Source organism: Erpetoichthys calabaricus, chromosome 9 (genome assembly GCF_900747795.2).
Source record: "Erpetoichthys calabaricus chromosome 9, fErpCal1.3, whole genome shotgun sequence".
In the NCBI taxonomy this organism is placed as follows: Eukaryota; Metazoa; Chordata; class Cladistia; order Polypteriformes; family Polypteridae; genus Erpetoichthys; species Erpetoichthys calabaricus.
The window spans coordinates 4,752,128-4,772,282 of NC_041402.2; the positions used below are offsets into that span (position 1 = coordinate 4,752,128).

Consider the following 20,155-nt stretch of genomic DNA (forward strand, 5'->3'; position numbering starts at 1 on the left):
CGAGGATGGACAGGATTAGAAATGAGGATATCAGAGGGTCAACTCAGGTTGGCTGGTTGGGAGACAAAGTCAGAGAGGCGAGATTGCGTTGGTTTGGACGTGTGCAGAGGAGAGATGAGGGGTATATTAGGTGAAGGGTGCTAATGATAGAGCTGCCAGGCAAGAGGAGAAGAGGAAGGCCTAAGAGAAGGTTTATGGATGTGGTGAGAGAGGACATGCAGGTGATGGGTGTGACAGAACAAGATGACGAGGACAGAAAGAGATGGAAGAAGATGATCTGCTGTGGCAACTCCTAACGGGAGCAGCAGAAAGAAGAAGAAGAAGATGAAGAAATTCAGGGGAATTCAATTAAAATGAACAGGGCACTAATTACAAAACAGGGTTAGAATGAAAACCTGCAGCCACGGTGGTCCCTCCAGGACCGGACTTGGTGACCCCTGATCTAAAGTATGGTCTGGACTAGATGAAGCTGACTGCCAAGGAACAGGAAAATATATTCCATTAAAAATATCCCATTAACTGGCCCAGGCTGTACAGTAGAATGTCATATTTTGCATTAAATCAGTAAAGACTTGCCCTGAAAAGGACAATTTGACAGTTCAACATAGGAGATGAATGTTGGGTAAAAAGGACAAGACCCATAATGGTCTAAACAAAAAAAAAATGACAGCTGGAGTCTAAGCACCACGAGGCACCAAATGCCATCTTCCCTTTGTATGTCCCCACACCACTCAACTCTCTAAGCCGCTGCATTTTTCTGCCAGCACATCAGCCACTTTCCTCCACTAAAATCCTTTTTACACATCTCTCTATCTTTATCTGTAATTTATAACTCACGGAGGTCAGAGAAAATCCGGTTTTATTGTACACACCAAAATCCAGGTCATCAAATACAAAAGACAAGGAGTGTGTGGAAATAAATCAAATGGTACTTACTGGTTCACCTGGCAATCCTCTTGGTCCAACCTCTCCATCATCTCCCTAAAGAGATTATCACAGAAAAGTTAGAATGCCGTGATCAAAGTTCACCTTCAGGCTGTTTGCAGACTCAAGTCTATTTTCTCTCCTTTTAATCCACAACATGCAGCGCTGGTTCATGCATTGCATTTTTAACCTCACTGCTTCTATTCCTCATTCTTGACATCTCCGCTAAATCCCGTAAATGTTTAAAAAAAAAAACCTCTTTCTTCCCCAGCTATCTGTCTCCTTTCTTGTTAAGGGGAGCACGAGAATATGTCATCTGTTAAGATAAGATGGGTCTTGTTACTCATGTCTAGCCAAGGTGACGGCTCTTTGTGGGTCACAGACTGCTGGAATGTTTCTCTTATGGAGGACGGGCCTTCATGACCCCTGAAGAGACTCCTCCTGATGTCTTACATTCTTCAATAAATGAAGCTAAACTGTATGAAATGGCTCTATTATCAATACGGTCTGATTGCTTCCCACCTTCTTCCATGTTGCTCATTAATTACTTCTGGACACTGGCATGCAAGTAGAGTCACTGTCATGGAGCCACCAGGACTGAGGACTCAGACGACTTTCATATCAAATGAAATCATATGAGCTGACGGGCCTCGTCTCACCTCTGTTTCTTATGTCCCTACATGTCAGATGAAGTCACTCTGCTTGCATGCCATCTCCTTAGGTCTCCGTACATTACATGCCACTTAGCTACATGTCTGCAGCCTTTGTGAAAATGTCTTCAGTCTACAGAGGAGGACTAAGTCGCTGGGCAGGTGGTTTAGGAGACACTGCTAGATGAGGCGTCTCAACCGAATGGCCTTCACTCGGCTCATCTGGCAAATGCCAGCTCAATGCCATCTGTCCAGCTTTATGGTTCAATCCTTCACTTTACTTTTCAGTATGAAGTTAACCATCATATGATTTACCATTATGTCCTGCAGATGCCTGCTGATGCCGCTCTCCTTCACTGAATATCCATGCATGCTGACCATCCTACCATGAATTTCTGAATAAAATCCATCCATCTGTCTGTCTGTCTATCAATGTAATATAGTGCCTTTCATGTCTATCTATCTATCTAATATAGTGCCTTTCATATCTATCTATCTATCTAATATAGTGCCTTTCATATCTATCTATCTATCTAATATAGTGCCTTTCATATCTATCTATCTATCTATCTATCTATTATAGTGCCTTTCATATCTATCTATCTATCTATCTATTATATAGTGCCTTTCATATCTATCTATCTATCTATCTATTATATAGTGCCTTTCATATCTATCTATCTATCTATCTATCTATCTATCTATCTATCTATCTATCTATCTATCTAATATAGTGCCTTTCATATCTATCTATCTATCTATCTATCTATCTAATATAGTGCCTTTCATTATCTATCTATCTATCTATCTATTATATAGTGCCTTTCATATCTGTCTATCTATCTATCTATCTATCTAATATAGTGCCTTTCATTATCTATCTATCTATCTATCTATCTATCTATCTATCTATCTATCTATCTATCTATCTATTATAGTGCCTTTCATATCTATCTATCTATCTATCTATCTATTATATAGTGCCTTTCATATCTATCTATCTATCTATTATATAGTGCCTTTCATATCTATCTATCTATCTATTATATAGTGCCTTTCATATCTATCTATCTATCTATCTATCTAATATAGTGCCTTTCATATCTATCTATCTATCTATCTATCTAATATAGTGCCTTTCATTATCTATCTATCTATCTATCTCTCTATCTATCTATCTATCTATTATATAGTGCCTTTCATATCTATCTATCTATCTATCTATCTATCTATCTATCTATCTATCTATCTATCTATTATATAGTGCCTTTCATATCTATCTATCTATCTATCATATAGTGCCTTTCCTATCTATCTATCTATTATATAGTGCCTTTCATATCTATCTATCTATCTATCTATCTATCTATCTATCTATTATATAGTGCCTTTCATATCTATCTATCTATCTATCTATCTATCTATCTATCTATCTATCTATCTATCTATCTATCTATCTATCTATCTATCATATAGTGCCTTTCCTATCTATCTATCTATTATATAGTGCCTTTCCTATCTATCTATCTATTATATAGTGCCTTTCATATCTATCTATCTATCTATCTATCTATCTATCTATCTATCTATCTATCTATCTATCTATCTATCTATCTATCTATCTATCTATCTATCTAATATAGCACCTTTCATATCTATCTATCTCACATCTTCCCATTCAGTTTCAAAATAAATTCAAACTAAACTAAATCTAACAAATAATTCTAGTGCTAAAGCAAGCCATCCACCCATTCATTTTTAATTTTGTACATATCCATCTATTTATCCACTCATTCATTTCTAAACTAAAATGTATACATCCATCCATGATTATACATATCCAGTCAGTCAGTCATCGTCCAACCCGCTATATCCTGACTACAGGGTCACGGGGGTCTGCTGGAGCCAATCCCAGCCAGCACAGGGTGCAAAGCAGGAACAAACCCCGGGCAGGGTGCCAGCCCACTGCAGGGCACACACACACCAAGCACACACTAGGGACAATTTAGGACCGCCAATGCACCTAACCTGCATGTCTTTGGACTGTGGGAAGAAACCCACGGAGACACGGGGAGAACATGCAAACTCAATCTGTCTACTAATCAAATGTCAAACTAAAGCAATCTATCCATTCGTCCGTCAATTTTTGGAAATTAATTGCATCTCTCCACATCCATTTATTTACTTCAAGACTAAATCGGCCATGTATTCGTTAATCATTTGTTATACTAAAACCATCCACCATCCATTCAATAACATTCAAACTGAACTCATCTGTTCTTCTTCTTCTTCATCTTTTCCTGTTTCTATGTGGGGTCGATGTTCTTCGTCAACCTTCTCTACACAACTCAGTCCTGCACCTCCTCGCCAGTCAGACCCTTTTCCTTCAGATTCTTCTTTTACTTTATCCATCCACCTCCACTTTGGCCTCCCTCACTTTCTCTTCCCCTGGACTTCCACTCCCATCATTCTTTTGCCCACATATTCCTGGTGTCTCCTCATCACAAGTCCATACCACTTCAACCTACTTTTCCTGTACTATCTCTCCTCACTTTTGTTGTGCCTCTGATGGTCAGTCAGTCATTGGCCAACCCGCTATATCCTAACTACAGGGTCACGTGGGTCTGCTGGAGCCAATCCCAGGCAACACAGGACGCAAGGCAGGAACAAACCCCGGGCAGGGCACACACACCCACACACCAAGCACACACTGGGGACAATTTATACTCACCAATGCACCTAACCTGCATGTCTTAAGACTGTGGGAGGAAACCCACGCAGACACGGGGAGAACATGCAAACTCCACGCAGAGAGGACCCGGGAAGTGAACCCAGGTCTCCTTACTGCGAGGCAGCAGCGCTACCCACTGCGCCACCATGCTGCCCACATCCATCAGTTTTATTTCTACTTATATTTAATTGACTTTCTTTTTAAAATATCCATCCATTCTTTACAATTCAAGCTATATCCATCTATAAATGTCCAACATAAAAGATTTATACCCACAGCCATCCATTCATGAACTCATTCTTCTCCAAACTTGATACGTCCATCCATCTGTCCAGTAATCAGTTGTAAAACATAAGCCATCCATCTATCCATCAATTCATTCTCAAACTAAATCATTTAGAGTGGGATGGGGGGCTTGGGTGGTCTCCTGGCCTTGGAACCCCTGCAGATTTTGTTTTATTTCTTGTTTTTTTTTGTATTTTTCTGTCCTCCATGGCCATCAGGTCTTATTTTCCATCCATCCCATCAATTATCCAACCCACTATATCCTAACAGGGGGTCACGGGGGTCTGCTGGAGCCAATCCCAGCCAGCACAGGACGTAAGGCAGGAAACAAATCCCAGGCAGGGTGCCAGCCCACCGCAGGGGCCTTATTGAATTCTTTGTTAATTAGCATTGCCTAATTTTATTTTTATATTTTCTCTTTTTTCTTTCTTCACCTTGTAAAGCACTTTGAGCTCCATCATTTGTATGAAACTGTGCTATAGAAGTAAATGTGGTTGTTGTACATATATACATACAGGACAATTTGTATGTCATAAATACAATTATTTGATTTAATTTAATTTGGGTAGAAACACTGTGGTGGGTTGGCACCCTGCCCAGGATTGGTTCCCTGCCTTGTGCCCTGTGTTGGCTGGGATTGGCTCCAGCAGACCCCCGTGACCCTGTGTTCGGATTCAGCGGGTTGGAAAATGGATGGATGGATGGGTAGAAACAATTCAGTCTGAAAATGAATTGATGGATGGAAAGAAAGAAGGATGGATGGATGAAGCTGATCCGTCCACCCCTTTATTCATGAATCGTTTCCCACACTACAGCCACCCACCATCCGTTTAAGAATATTCAAGCTAAACTCATCTGTTAATTTTCAAAATAATTGTTTCTATCTACAGCAATCCATTTAATTACCTGACAATTGATTTCTTAACTAACTCCATCCATCAATTCCCCAACTAAAGCCATTTGTTATTTTTCAAGCTAAATGTTTTTGTCCATACCCACTCATTCATTCATTCATTGCTCCCTGGGCTATACTCTCCCATTTGTTTTTAGACATTTTTCATACTAAATCCATCCATCCATCTTCAAATTAAATTTATAAATTTGTTTAAACCAACTACTCACCCATCCATCCATTCATTAATTTTTAACAAAAATCCACACATCCAACAAATGATTTTCATCCTACAACAATCCATCCAGCCTTTAATGTTCTATCAAGATGATTCTGTACGCACACCCACCTACTGTATGTTTATCCAATTGTTAATTTCTAAACTAAGTTTATTCCTCTATCCATTCATTATTCAACGTTCATACTGAAACAATCCAAACACCTATCAGTTTTTTTTATTCTTTCATTTATTGTTATTCAATTTTCATGTTGAAACCATCCACCTGTCCATCAAAACTCAAGCTAAGTTCATTCATTCATTCATTTTCAACTGGAATGTTTCTACCCACAGCCAGCCATTCATCTACCCAGGCATCAACCTGTTCATTTCTAGGTTGGGTCCATCAATCTGTCTACTAATCAAACGTCACACTAAAGCAATCTATCCATTCGTCCGTCAATTTGTGAAAATGAATTGCATCTCTCCACATCCATTTATTTACTTCAAGACTGAATCGGCCATATACTCGTTAATCATTTGTTATTCAAAAATCGTCCACCATCCATTCAATAACATTCAAACTGAACTCATCTGTTCTTCTTCCTCTTCATCTTCTCCTGTTTCTATGTGGGGTCGATGTTCTTCATCAACCTTCTCTACACAGCTCGGTCCTGCACCTCCTCGCCAGTCAGACCCTCTTCTTTTACTTTATCCATCCACCTCCACTTTGGCCTCCCTCACTTTGGACTTCCACTCCCATCATTCTTTTGCCCACATATTCCTGGTCTCTCCTCATCACAAGTCCATATCACTTCAACCTACTTTTCCTGTGCTGTCTCTCCTCACTTTTGTTGTGCTTCTGATGGTCAGTCAGTCATCAGCCAACCCGCTATATCTTAACTACAGGGTCCCGGGGGTCTGCTGGAGACAATACCAGCCAGCGCAGGGTGCAAGGCAGGAAACAAACCCCGGGCAGGGCACACACACCCACACACCAAGCACACACCAGGGACAATTTAGGATGGCCAATGCACCTAACCTGCATGTCTTTGGACTGTGGGAGGAAACCCACGCAGAAACGGAGAGAACATGCAAACACAATCTGTCTGCTAATCAAATGTCAAACTAAAGCAATCTATCCATTCATCCGTCAATTTGTGAAAATTAATTGCATCTCTCCACATCCATTTATTTACTTCAAGACTGAATCGGCCATGTACTCGTTAATCATTTGTTATTTGAAAACCGTCCACCATCCATTCAATAACATTCAAACTGAACTCATCTGTTCTTCTTCCTCTTCATCTTCTCCTGTTTCTATGTGGGGTCGATTGTTCTCCATCAACCTTCTCTACACAGCTCGATCCTGCACCTCCTCGCCAGTCAGACCCTTTTCCTTCAAATCTTCTTTTACTTTATCCATCCACCTCCACTGCGGTGGGCTGGCACCCTGCCCGGGGTTTGTTTCCTGCCTTGTGCCCTGTGTTGGCTGGGATTGGCTCCGGCAGACCGCCATGACCCTGTAGTTAGAATATAGCGGGTTGGATAATGGATGAATGGATGGATGGATCCACCTCCACTTTGGCCTCCCTCACTTTCTCTTCCCCTGGACTTCCACTCCCATCATTCTTTTGCCCAAATATTCCTGGTGTCTCCTCATCACAAGTCCATACCACTTCAACCTACTTTTCCTGTGCTGTCTCTCCTCACTTTTGTTGTGCCTCTAATGGTCAGTAAGTCATCGGCCAACCCGCTATATCTTAACTACAGGGTCACGGGGGCCTGCTGGAGCCAATCCCAGCCAACACAGGGCGCAAGGCAGGAACAAACCCCGGGCAGGGCACATGCACACACTAAGGACAATTTAGAATTGCTAATCCACCTAACCTGCATGTCTTTGGACTGTGGGAGGAAACCCATGCAGACACGGGGAGAACATGCAAACTCCATGCAGAGAGGACCCGGGAAGCAAACCCAGGTCTCCATACCACTGTGCCACCGTGCTGCCCTCCACTTATTTATTTTTAAGTAAATCCATCCATCCATCCAGATATCACTTTTCAATTTCACAGAATCCATACATCCATTAGAAATGGGGGGAACAGACAGAATTAGTGAATGAATTTAGTTTGGAGGTGGATGGATGGATGGATGATTTTAGTGTGAAAATTGACTTGTTTATAAACCGATGCATTTAGTTAAAAATTCAATGAGTGAATGAATGGACAGAAAACGTTTACGCTGAAAATGAGATGGATGAATGTATTTTGATTTATAACGGAATGATGGTCTCCATATTCATTTTTGTTCTGTATACACTTAACTCGTCCACTCCAAAATGAATCTATCCATTAATTCATTAATAAATTTACATATTAAAACTGCCCGGTCAGCCAATAATTTCCAAAACAAACTCATGCATTCATTTTCAAATTTTCACGCCCAGATTTCCATCCATCCGCTCAATCACTCAAATATTTTCTAAATAATTTCCTTAGCCATCCACTGATTGATATTCACACTAAAACCATCCATCTGCCCGTCCAGTTTTCAGATCTTTAATTCACTGTCACGCTGAATGTTTCTCTCCACACCTTATCATCCAGTCATTCATTTCTAGACTACGCCCGTCTCACCCCCCCACCCCATTCTCTTAGCCCACCTTGTCCTGCCAGATCAGTAACAGTGCACATCATCAAAGGCCCCCCCACTCCTCGGACAGTTTTAACCCCTTCTTGCCACTTTACCATCCCATAATACTTTTAAGTGTTACAAACTTTTTTTTTCCATATGAGCTGTAAGCTCCTGGTTGCCACCTTGCTATCCCATAATAATTTAGAATATTTGATCTTTTTCCATATGAAACTTGGTTATCTTCTTGTCACCTCATAATACGTAATCTGCAACACATGAGCTCCAGGTTACTGTTTTAATACAAGATGTGGTCACTACTTTGCTATCCCATAATAATTCTGACTATTAGAACCTTAGGTTTTTTGATTCCTGGTTGCCCCTTAGCCATCCCATAATATTTTAAAATGTTTATTTATTTTTTAATATGAGATCTAGTGCCCACTTTGCCATCCCATAATAATTTTGAACATTATTCACTTTCTTATACAAGACTTGGTTACACTTTGGCATTCCATAATAACTGATAATTAGAACCTTTGGTTCTGTGGCTCCTAGTTACACCTTAGCCATCCCATAATACTTTTACAAGTTTCCTTTTTTTTTAATATATGAGATCTGGTGCCCACCTTGCCATTCCATAACAATTTTGAACATTATTCACTTTCTTATACAAGACATTGTCATCACTTTGCTATCCCATAATAACTGACTATTAGAACCTTTGGTTCCAGGTGATCCCTAAGCCATCCCATAATATTTAAAATGTTTATTTTTTTATACGAGATCTGGTGCCCACCTTGCCATCCCATAACAATTTTGAACATTATTCACTTTTTTATACAAGAAATGGTCACACTTTGTTATCCCATAATAATTCTGACCATTAGAACCTTTGGTTCTGTGGCTCCTAGTTACCCCTTAGCCATCCCATAATATTTTTACAAGTTTCCATTTTATTTTTATATGAGGTCTGGTGCCCACCTTGCCATCCCATAATAATTGTGAACATTATTCACTCTTTTATACAAGACATGGTCACACTTTGCTATCCCATAATAATTCTGACTACTAGAACCTTTGGTTCTGTGGCTCCTAGTTACCCCTTAGCCATCCCATAATACTTTTACAAGTTTCCATTTTATTTTTATATAAGATCTGGTGCCCACCTTGCCATCCCATAATAATTGTGAACATTATTCACTCTTTTATACAAGACATGGTCACACTTTGCTATCCCATAATAATTCAGACTACTAGAACCTTTGGTTCTGTGGCTCCTAGTTACACCTTAGCCATCCCATAATACTTTTACAAGTTTCCATTTTTTTTTTATATATGAGATCCGGTGCCCACCTTGCCATCCCATAATAATTTTGAACATTATTCACTTTTTGGTACAAGACATTGTCATCATTTTGCTATCCCATAATAACTGACTATTAGAACCTTTGGTTCTGTGGCTCCTAATTACCCCTTAGCCATCCCATAATACTTTTACAAGTTTCCATTTTTTTTTATATATGAGATCCAGTGCCCACCTTGCCATCCCATAACAATTTTGAACATTATTCACTTTTTTATACAAGAAATGGTCACACTTTGTTATCCCATAATAATTCTGACTATTAGAACCTTTGGTTCTGTGGCTCCTAGTTACCCCTTAGCCATCCCATAATATTTTTACAAGTTTCCATTTTATTTTTATATGAGGTCTGGTGCCCACCTTGCCATCCCATAATAATTGTGAACATTATTCACTCTTTTATACAAGACATGGTCACACTTTACTATCCCATAATAACTGACTATTAAAACATCTGGTTCCAGGTTATCCCTAAGCCATCCCATAATATTTTAAAATGTTTATTTATTTTTTAATATGAGATCTGGTGCCCACCTTGCCATCCCATAATAATTTTGAACATTATTCACTTTTTGGTACAAGACATTGTCATCATTTTGCTATCCCATAATAACTGCCTATTAGAACCTTTGGTTCTGTGGCTCCTAATTACCCCTTAGCCATCCCATAATATTTTTACAAGTTTCCATTTTTTTTTATATGAGATCTGGTGCCCACCTTGCCATCCCATAACAATTTTCTACATTATACTTTCTTTAATACAAGACATGGTCTTCATGTTCCTATCCCATAATAACTGACTATTTGAACCTTGGGTTCTGTGACTCCTGGTTACCCCTTCAACCATCCCATAATACTTTTCTTTCTGCCACCTGACTGCTGTCCTACTGCTCTTCTGTGATGACAGAGCCTTCACTCTCCCATGTGCCCCTCCTAGCCTGAGTGATGCTGCCACGCTACTGTGTACCACTGCAGCCACCCACTGAAGGGTTAACAGTAAAAGAAATGCACAAACCCGTTCTCCGTCGTCTCCTGGAGGCCCGGGTGGGCCGGGTGGGCCTGATTCACCCTGCAACAAGACGAAACAGTGATCAGCGCATGTAAAACACATTGCCGTCCCAGTTGGACGCAGAAGAACAGTTCAGAAACACCATGCCAGGATTTTGAAATATTACGCAGCCATGTTTTTCTGTTATAACAATATTACCACAATATCAACAACATCTGGCTGAGCGAGGCAGGGCCGCTGCAGCATTTCAAACAAGTCTCTAATGCCTCGAGCCGTTTTGGCTTCCAGTGATTTTCTGCTTCGAGGTCCCATCAACCATATTATTATTATTGTTTTTTGCAATTTTGAATATATGGATCTCAGTTCCCTCATAATCATTGCCATATGCACGGCACACTGAGCAGTAGCTCAACAAATTACTTGGGGCACGGGACGGGAGATACTTATGGGTAGGAGACCGCCATCCTCAAATAGGCCTGAGGCCACCAATTCTATTAAAGAATTCTAAGCAGTTATAAAGGAGTTCCACTCTGAGGCAGCAGGGGGCAGCACTTTTTCTTTTTCTTTGCAAAGTGTAATCCTTAAATGAAAAAAAATATGACATGAAATCAAGGGAGTTCTGCTCTGAGGCAGCAGGGGGCAGTATGCTCTTCTTTTCATTAGAGAGCTCTGTCCTTAAGTGGTTCGGGGGATTTCAGCTCGCTCAATCTTGAAGGGGGCAGGCAACGGGCGGTAAACTCTCTTTTTTATTATGGGGGGGGCTTTGGCACAGTTATGCTCAGTACTTCATTACTGGGCACTGTTCTTACACGGGTCTAAGGTTATCAATGCTCTTAAAGAATATTAACCAGTCGTAAAGGAGTTCACCCTCAGTACTCAGCACAATTTTTAAATGGAACTGAGGTTATGAAATTTGATGAACAATTTCACAGAGTTTAGAAGGAGATACATTTTGAGCAACCTTCCTCTTTCTTTAAAAGGTGCAAACGGGTCCAGGGCTACTGATGTTGTTGAACAACATTACACAATCTTCTTTTGTTGGGTACACGGTGTGGCAGTAGGGGACAATTAACTATTTTTTCCACCTTAAGGGGCTGTCAGTTCCCTTTTTCATTATGATGTGGGGAATAAACTCTCCTTTTTATTATAGGGCACTACTTTCATACTGATATTCTTGAACAGTATCATGCAATCTCAAAGGAGTTCCATTCTGAAGCAGTAGGGGGCAGCACACTCTGTTTCTCATTGGAGGTCACTATTTTAGATGAGTGTGAGGATATTAACTTTGCTACACAGACTAGAAGAAGTGCCATTATGAGGCAGTAAGCTCTACCTTTTCTTTACAGAGATCTTGAGGGGACAGTAGGGGGCAGTAAAGACTTTTCAAACTGGCTTTTCAGTATAGGGGGTACATAAAATCTCTTTTTTCATTATAAGGCTCCATTTTTATTCTTAATAAAATATTTTTTATATTTATTTGTTTTTTTTTTTATTTATTTATTTGTATTATTTTTATTCTTGAACAATATCTCAAAGGAGTTTCTGCTCTGAGTCAGCAGAGGGCAGTACACTCTCTTACTCAGTAGAGGGCACTATTTTAAATGGGCATGAACCTACCCAGTCCATGAGTTCCACTGTGAGACAGTAGGGGGCAGTAAAGACTTTTTAAACTTACTTTTCAGTATAGGGGGTACATAAAGTCTCTTTTTTCATTATAAGGCTCCATTTTTATTCATTAATAAAATATTTTTTATTCATTAATAAATTATTTATTTGTATTATTTTTATTCTTGAGCAATATCTCAAAGGAGTGTGTGCTCTAAGTCAGCAGAGAGCAGTACACTCTCTTACTCAGTAGAGGGCACTATTTTATATGGGCATGAACCTACCCAGTCCATGAGTTCCACTCTGAGGCAGTAGGGGGCAGTGAGCTCTACCTTTTCTTTACAGAGATCAAGAAGGGACAGTAGGGGGCAGTAAAGACTTTTAATAATAATAATAATAATTATTATTTACATTTATATAGTGCTTTTTTTAAAACTTACTTTTCAGTATAGGGGGTACATAAAATCTTTTTCATTATAAGGCTCCATTTTTATTCATTAATAAATTATTATTCATTTATTATTTATTTATTTTTATTAATTTTATATTTTATTTTTATTATTTTTATTCTTGAGCAATATCTCAAAGGAGTGTGTGCTCTTAGGCAGCAGAGAGCAGTACACTCTCTTACTCAGTAGAGGGCACTATTTTAAATGGGCATGAACAAACCCAGTCCATGAGTTCCACTCTGAGGCAGAAGGGGGCAGTAAGCTCTACCTTTTCTTTACAGAGATCTAGAAGGGACAGTAGGGGGCAGTAAAGACTTTTAATAATAATAATTATTATTATTTACATTTATGTAGCGCTTTTTTAAAAACTTACTTTTCAGTATAGGTGGTACATAAAATCTCTTTTTTCATTATAAAGCTCCATTTTTATTCATTAATAAAATATTTTTTATTCATTAATAAGTTATTATTTTTATTTAATTTTATATTTTATTTGTATTATTTTTATTTTTGAGCAATATCTCAAAGGAGTTTCTGCTCTGAGTCAGCAGAGGGCAGTACACTCTCTTACTCAGTAGAGGGCACTATTTTAAATGGGCATGAACAAACCCAGTCCATGAGTTCCACTCTGAGGCAGTAGGGGGCAGTAAGCTCTACCTTTTCTTTACAGAGATCAAGAGGGGACAGTAGGGGACAGTAAAGACTTTTAATAATAGATAGATAGATAGATAGATAGATAGATAGATAGATAGATAGATAGATAGATAGATAGATAGATAGATAGATACTTTATTAATCCCAAGGGGAAATTCACAAATAATAATAATAATTCTTTACGTTTATATAGCTCTTTTTTTAAAACTTACTTTTCAGTATAGGGGGTACATAAAATCTCTTTTTTCATTATAAGGCTCCATTTTTATTCATTAATAAATTATTATCTGCGGTGGGTTGGCACCCTGCCCGGGATTGATTCCTGCCTTGTGCCCTGTGTTGGCTGGGATTGGCTCCAGCAGACCCCCGTGACCCTGTGTTCGGATTCAGCAGGTTGGAAAATGGATGGATGGATGGATAAATTATTATTCATTTATTATTTATTTATTTTTATTAATTTTATATTTTGTTATTTTTATTCTTGAACAATATCTCAAAGGAGTGTCTGCTCTGAGGCAGCAGAGGGCAGTACACTCTCTTACTCAGTAGAGGGCACTATTTAAAATGGGCATGAACCTACCCAGTCCATGAGTTCCACTCTGAGGCAGTAGGGGGCAGAACGCTCTACTTTTTTTTTTTTATTGTAAAGCACTATGTTTAAATCTGTGGTGGGATGGCACCCTGCCCGGGGATTTGTTCCTGCCTTGTGCCCTGCGCTGGCTGGGATTGGCTCCAGCAGACCCCTGTGACCCTGTAGTTTGGATATAGCGGGTTGGAAAATGACTGACTGACTGGCTATGTTTAAATGCGTCTAAGGTTATGGATTTTGTTGAATAATGTTTCACAATCTTGAGGGAAGTTACGCTCCAGCAACTCTTATTTTTTTTCTTTTCAAACTTCCCTATCATTATATGGGGCAGTAAACGTTCTTTTTCATTAATAGGGCATTATTCTTAAATGGGTCTGAGGCTACCACAGTGAGGCAGTAGGGGGCAGCACAGTCTTTTCCCTGTTACAGAGCACTATTTTCAAAAGGGCCTGAGGCTATCAGTTTTACAGAATGATGTTCCACTCTGAGGCAGTAGGGGGCAGATAAATTTCTAGTTTCCTTTTTACAAAGCACTATATTTTGGAGGCGGCATGGTGGCGCAGTGGTGGCGCTGCTGCCTCGCAGTAAGGTTGGTTCACTTCCTGAGTCCTCCCTGTGAGGAGTTTGCATGTTCTCCCCATGTCTGGGTGCTCCGGTTTCTTCCCACAGTCTAAAGAAATGCAGGTTAGGTGCACTGGCAATCCTAAATTGTCACTAGTGTGTGTGTGTGTGTGTGTGTGTGTGTGTGTGTGTGTGTGTGTGTGCGTGCTCTGTGGTGGGCTGGCGCCCTGCCCGGGATTTGTTCCTGCCTTGTGCTGGCTGGGATTGGCTCCAGCAGACCCCCATGACCCTCTGTTAGGATATAGCAGGTTGGATAATGACTGACTGACTACATTTTAGAGCAATGGTACACATTCAAGGTGGCGTTCCACCTTCTAGTCAGTAGGGGGCAGTAAACTCCTTTTTTTTCTTTTCAAACCACTATCCATAAATGGGTCCAAAGCCTTACACTTTCTAGAAGAATATTATACCTCCTTGAGAGATTTCCTCTGTGAGGCAGCAGGGGGCAGTACACTTTTTCTTTAGGGGCCACTATTCTTAAGCAAGCACAGGGGTTTTAGTTTTGTTGAGTGAGTTCCACTTTCAGACAATAGAGGGCAGTACATTCTCTCCTTTTCTTTACAAAAGTGTACTTCAATATGTCCAAGGCTACTGATTTTGTTGAGTAATATTACACAAAGTTGAGAGGAGTTAAGCTCTAAGGCAGTAGGGGGCAGTAAACTCTATTTTTCTTCTTAAACTTTCTGATCATTAGAGGGGGCAGTAAAGACTCTTTTTCATTCTCATTCGTGTATCCTATGCTCAAAAAATTCTGGAATGATAACCAACTGGCCTCAAAGGAGTTGCGTTCCAAGGCAGTAGGGGGGGGCACTAACTCTCTTTCCTATTAGAGGGCACGGTTTTCAAAATGGCTCTGAGAATGTCAGTTTTGCTGAAAAAAATGTTGGGCGGCACGGTGGCGCAGTGGGTAGCGCAGTAAGGAGACCTGGGTTCGCTTCCCGGGTCCTCCCTGCGTCGAGTCTGCATGTTGTCCCCGTATTCCTCCCACAGTCATAAATTGTGCTTGGTGTGTGCTGGCCCGGGGTTTGTTCCTGCCTTGCACCCTGTACTGGCTGGGATTGGCTCCAGCAGACCCCCGTGACCCTATGTTAGGATATAGCGGGTTGGGAAATGACTGACTGACTGACTGAAAAAATATTAGTCTAGAAGGAGAAGGAGGCAGGAGCTAATAATTTTGTTGAACAATAAAAATAATAATCCATCCATCCATCCATTTTCCAACCCGCTGAATCCGAACACAGGGTCACGGGGGTCTGCTGGAGCCAATCCCAGCCAACACAGGGCACAAGGCAGGAACCAATCCCGGGCAGGGTGCCAACCCACCACAGTAAAAATAATAATAATAATTTAAATTTATATAGCGCTTTCCCACTACTTCAAGGGGTGTCCAACTCCGGTCCTGGAGGGCCGCAGTGGCTGCCGGTTTTCGTTCTAACCATCTTCCATATCAGTGACCAGTTTTGCTGATGATTAGCTTCTTTTGCCTTCATTTTAATTAACTTGACTCAGACCCCTGAATTGCTTCCTTTTGCCTTAATTAACAGCCACTCAATAACGAAAGGGGCGGCACGGTGGCGCAGTGGGTAGCGTTGCTGCCTCGCAGTTAGGAGACCCAGGGTCACATGCTCTCCCCATGTTGGCATGGGTTTCCTCCCACAGCCCAAAGACATGCAGGTTAGGTGCACTGGTGGTCCTAAATTGTCCCTTGTGTGTCTGTTTTTGTGCCCCGCAGTGGCACTCTATCTATCTATCTATCTATCTATCTATCTATCTATCTATCTATCTATCTAATCCTGCCAACTACGCTATCTATCTATCTATCTATCTATCTATCTATCTATCTATCTATCTATCTATGATTCATGTTATCTATGTTTCTGTTTGGCTGCCATTTAATGAAGTAAAGAATCAATCTGATGTCTTAAAAACAGGGAACATGGTCATTAAAATGAAGGGAAATGAAGTTAATTAGCAGTGAAAACTGGTCAGTGCTTTGGAAAAAGGTTAGAATGAAAACCTGCAGCCACTGCGGCCCACCAGCACCGGAGTTAGAGACCCCTGCACTACTTAAAGCAGTGCGACCACCACCTGGATGATGTGACGGCAGACATTTTTTGCGACAGTACACTCACCTCACATTAGCACTGATGTGGTGAGAGACAGTGAGCCAATTAGAGACAGGGGATGATTAAGGGGGTCCCGGAAAGATTAAGCTGTGGTGGGCATTGGGATACACTCTGCTTTTTTTTTTTTTGCACAGGGCTCTTTCATGACCACAGAGAGTCAGGACCTCGATTTAGCATCTCTTGTGAAGGACGGTGCCATTTCTATAGCACTGGGGCATTGGGATCCACACTCAGACCACAGGGTATGCGCCCCCTGCTGGCCTCACCAACACCCCTGCCAGGAGCAACTCAAACTTCTACTGGATGGTCTCCCATCCAAGTACTGGCGGGGCCCAAACGCGCACAGTTTCAAGTGGATGACCTGTTCTGAAGTGAATGTTTGCAGGTCTCCTCGCTATTACAAATTATGTGACAGTAGGGGGCAGCAAACTCTTTTTTTCTTTATCTTAGATCAGGGGTCGCCAAGTCCGATCCTGGAGGACCACCGTGGCTGCCGGTTTTCATTCTAACCCTTTTCTGAATGAGTGATCTGTTTTTGCTGCTCATTAACTCCTTTTACATTCCTTTTAATTGACTTGCTCTGAAAGACTCAGACCCCTCAATTGTTTTGTTTTTCCTTAATTAGCAGCCAAACAATAATGAGATACAAAATGAGCCAAAACAACTGATTTCTATCACACAATATCTGAAAATAAAGAACGATGATGTCTATCTGCTCAGGTCCCCAAAACATTTTAACATTGTGCTCTTAGAAAAGAGAAAAATCCACAATTTCGGACATGTCTGCTATTGCACAATGAGAGCAGCGACAAGCCACGGAATTAAAGAACGAGACTCAGCACCTGATTAAGAGACTGGTTGGAATGAAATTGGTTGGAGTTTGAGGTCCTGACTTAGTGGGTCTTCTGTTGGCTCCCTCACTTCACATTTCATTTCTGTTTGTGGTGCCATTTAACGAAAGAAATGAAGCAGAGGAACGATGAAGAAATTCAGGGAAACATTTCTTAAAAACCAAGTTCATTAAAATTAATTCAAAAGAAGTTAATTTGCAGCAAAAACAGATCACTAATTAAGAAAAGGGTTAGAATGAAAACCTGCAGACCCTGCGGCCCTCCAGGACCGGAGCTGGGGACCCCGGCTTTAAAGGGTCCAGGGCTGCTGACTTGGTGGCTCTGAGGTTAGGGATACGCACTGCCAGTTTGAATCCCATAAATGCCAATAGGGACTCTGCTCTGTTGGGCCCTTAACCTGAAATTGCTAAGTACTTTGAGTAGTGAGAAAAGCGTTATATAAATGCAAAGAATTATTATTATTATAACCCTTTTTTTAATGAGTGCCCTGCTTGTACTGCTAATTAACGTCTTGTAAATTCATTTTAATTGAATTGCTTTTTTAAGATTTGTTCTCCTGAATTTCCTCATCGTTCCTCTGAGTTGCTTCATTTCTTTCCTTAAATGGGACCCAAAACGTGAAGTGAGTGAGCCAGCAGAAGATCAACTGAGTCAGGGCCTCGAACTCCAAGCAATTTCATTCCAACCAGTTGCTTAATCAGGCGCCGAGTCTTGTCGTTAATTAAACTCGTTCTTTAATTCCATTTCTTGTTGCTGCTCTCATGGTGCATTAGCAGACATGTCCGAAATTGAGGATTTTCTCTTCTTTAAGAGCAAATTTTTGTGGACCTGAGCAGGTTGACATTCCTGAGACGTTCATCTTTCTTTATTTTCAGATATTGTGTGATGGACACCAGCTGCTTTGCAATTGCTGAGTGCTTTGAGTAGTGAGAAAAGCGCTATATAAATGTAAAGAATTATTATTATTACCAATATTGCCCAATCTGCCCAAATTGTGAATTTCCCCTTGGGATTAATAAAGTACGAGGTATCTATCTATCTATCTGTCTGTCTATCTATCTATCTATCTATCTAATCCTGCCTACTGTACCAAATTCTATCTATCTATCTATCTATCTATCTATCTATCTATCTATCTATCTATCTATCTATCAATCTTGATAGGGTTAGGCTCTCTGGCAGTAGGGGGCAGTTAACCCTCTTTTCATTTCAGGGGACAGAAAACGTCCTTTTTCATTATCCCTAATTGGGTTTGACGACACCAATAGTCATAACCAATACCATCGAATCTCTTAAAGGGGGCAGTAAGCTCTCATTACCTTTACAAAGTGCTACCCTCTCAACAGACCCCAAAGATGTCCGTTTTATTGAAAGAGAACGTCACAAGGGGGTGTCCCAGTCTGAGACTGCAGGGGGGCAGGAAGCGCTCCTTTTCTTTTCAAAGCGCTACCCTTAAATGGGTCAGAAGATGGCAATCTGATTAAACAATATTACACCGTCCCAGAGATCCGCTCTAAGGAAGTCCAGGACAATAAACTCTCCTTTGCTTGTATTACAATGAAGTCCGATGGTCTCCTCAAAGGTCTAAATGGGCTCAAAATGTCGAGACAGATGGGAAATAATTACGCACAGATGTGCACGCTAACACCAAGGCACTGTCAAGGTATGAGGCGGCTAATTAAGTTATAAAAAGGTTGAGGGAGGCATCATCTGGGCTTGTTTGCCAAGGCAGTAAAAGAAAACAAAAAACGAAACGCCACTTGTGCCTATAAAGTGCAACCAGGGGATCCACCGGTGACATAGCAGCTGGACGCCTCCTCTCACTTTCTGTTCTGCACTCGTGTAGTTGGCCGTTAGACAAACTGGGGGGTGGAGGGGAAGGGGGGGCAGTCAGTGACTGTGACTTAATTTTCCAGGATCCATACTGTAGAAGTCCAAAGCACAGAGCAGTGCCACCGTCACCAAGACATGGGACATCACAGGAAGGGAAGTGACATTACCATGCAGTGAAACCTTTCAAGAGAGCAACCCATAGATGGCACTGTTACCATTTTATTGGACGGTTACCGCAGGAGGAGCTTTGAAGGCAGCTGGATTAGTAATTTTAAAAGTATTTATTTATTACATTTCATGTGTTATTCCAAAATACTGGACAAACCATGACATGTTGAAATCGTTCCAATCCTCGTATAATGCAGACACTGACACGTGAGCACTTTCAGTCAAAGTGATTCAAGGAGTGGAACGCTCAAAACAAAACAACAAAGGCCTTTGTGTTGCAGTTCAACATAGGAGCCAGTAGGGGACCCCCCAGCATTTGAACAATTACTCGTTGTAACATCACATTCTCTGCGGTGGGTTGGCACCCTGCCCAGGATTGGTTCCAGCCTTGCGCCCTGTGTTGGCTGGGATTGGCTTCAGCAGACCCCCGTGACCCTGTAGTTAGGATTCAGCGGGTTGGATAATGGATGGATGGACATCGCATTCTTTAACCCTAATCCATGAATGAGGGGGTCTCCAAGACCCCCAGTCGCAGATTTTCAAATTCTTTC

General features: G+C 40.9%; 1 protein-coding gene and 2 long non-coding RNA genes across 5 annotated transcripts in view; 1 reads left to right on the forward strand and 2 right to left on the reverse strand.

Moving 5' to 3' along the window:
* The window catches only part of LOC127529105 (uncharacterized), a 152,724-nt gene extending 152,398 nt beyond the window's left edge, over nucleotides 1-326 (forward strand). The window contains exon 3 of the long non-coding RNA XR_007935789.1: nucleotides 131-326. This is a non-coding gene — a long non-coding RNA (uncharacterized LOC127529105). The remainder of the gene's footprint in view (nucleotides 1-130) is intronic.
* Nucleotides 1-20,155, reverse strand: part of LOC114643693 (collagen alpha-1(V) chain-like) — a 519,467-nt gene that overhangs the window by 188,904 nt on the left and 310,408 nt on the right. For all 3 annotated transcript variants that reach the window (XM_051931584.1, XM_051931585.1, XM_051931583.1), the window contains 2 exons: nucleotides 10,715-10,768; nucleotides 937-981 (listed from right to left, as the gene is read on the reverse strand). In XM_051931584.1, coding sequence (XP_051787544.1) covers nucleotides 937-981; nucleotides 10,715-10,768 — 99 coding nt within the window. The remainder of the gene's footprint in view (nucleotides 1-936; nucleotides 982-10,714; nucleotides 10,769-20,155) is intronic.
* Nucleotides 9,287-10,046, reverse strand: LOC127529103 (uncharacterized). Its single transcript, XR_007935785.1, has 2 exons — nucleotides 9,910-10,046; nucleotides 9,287-9,538 (listed from the first exon to the last, which is right to left on the reverse strand). It is a non-coding gene; the product is annotated as an uncharacterized LOC127529103 (long non-coding RNA).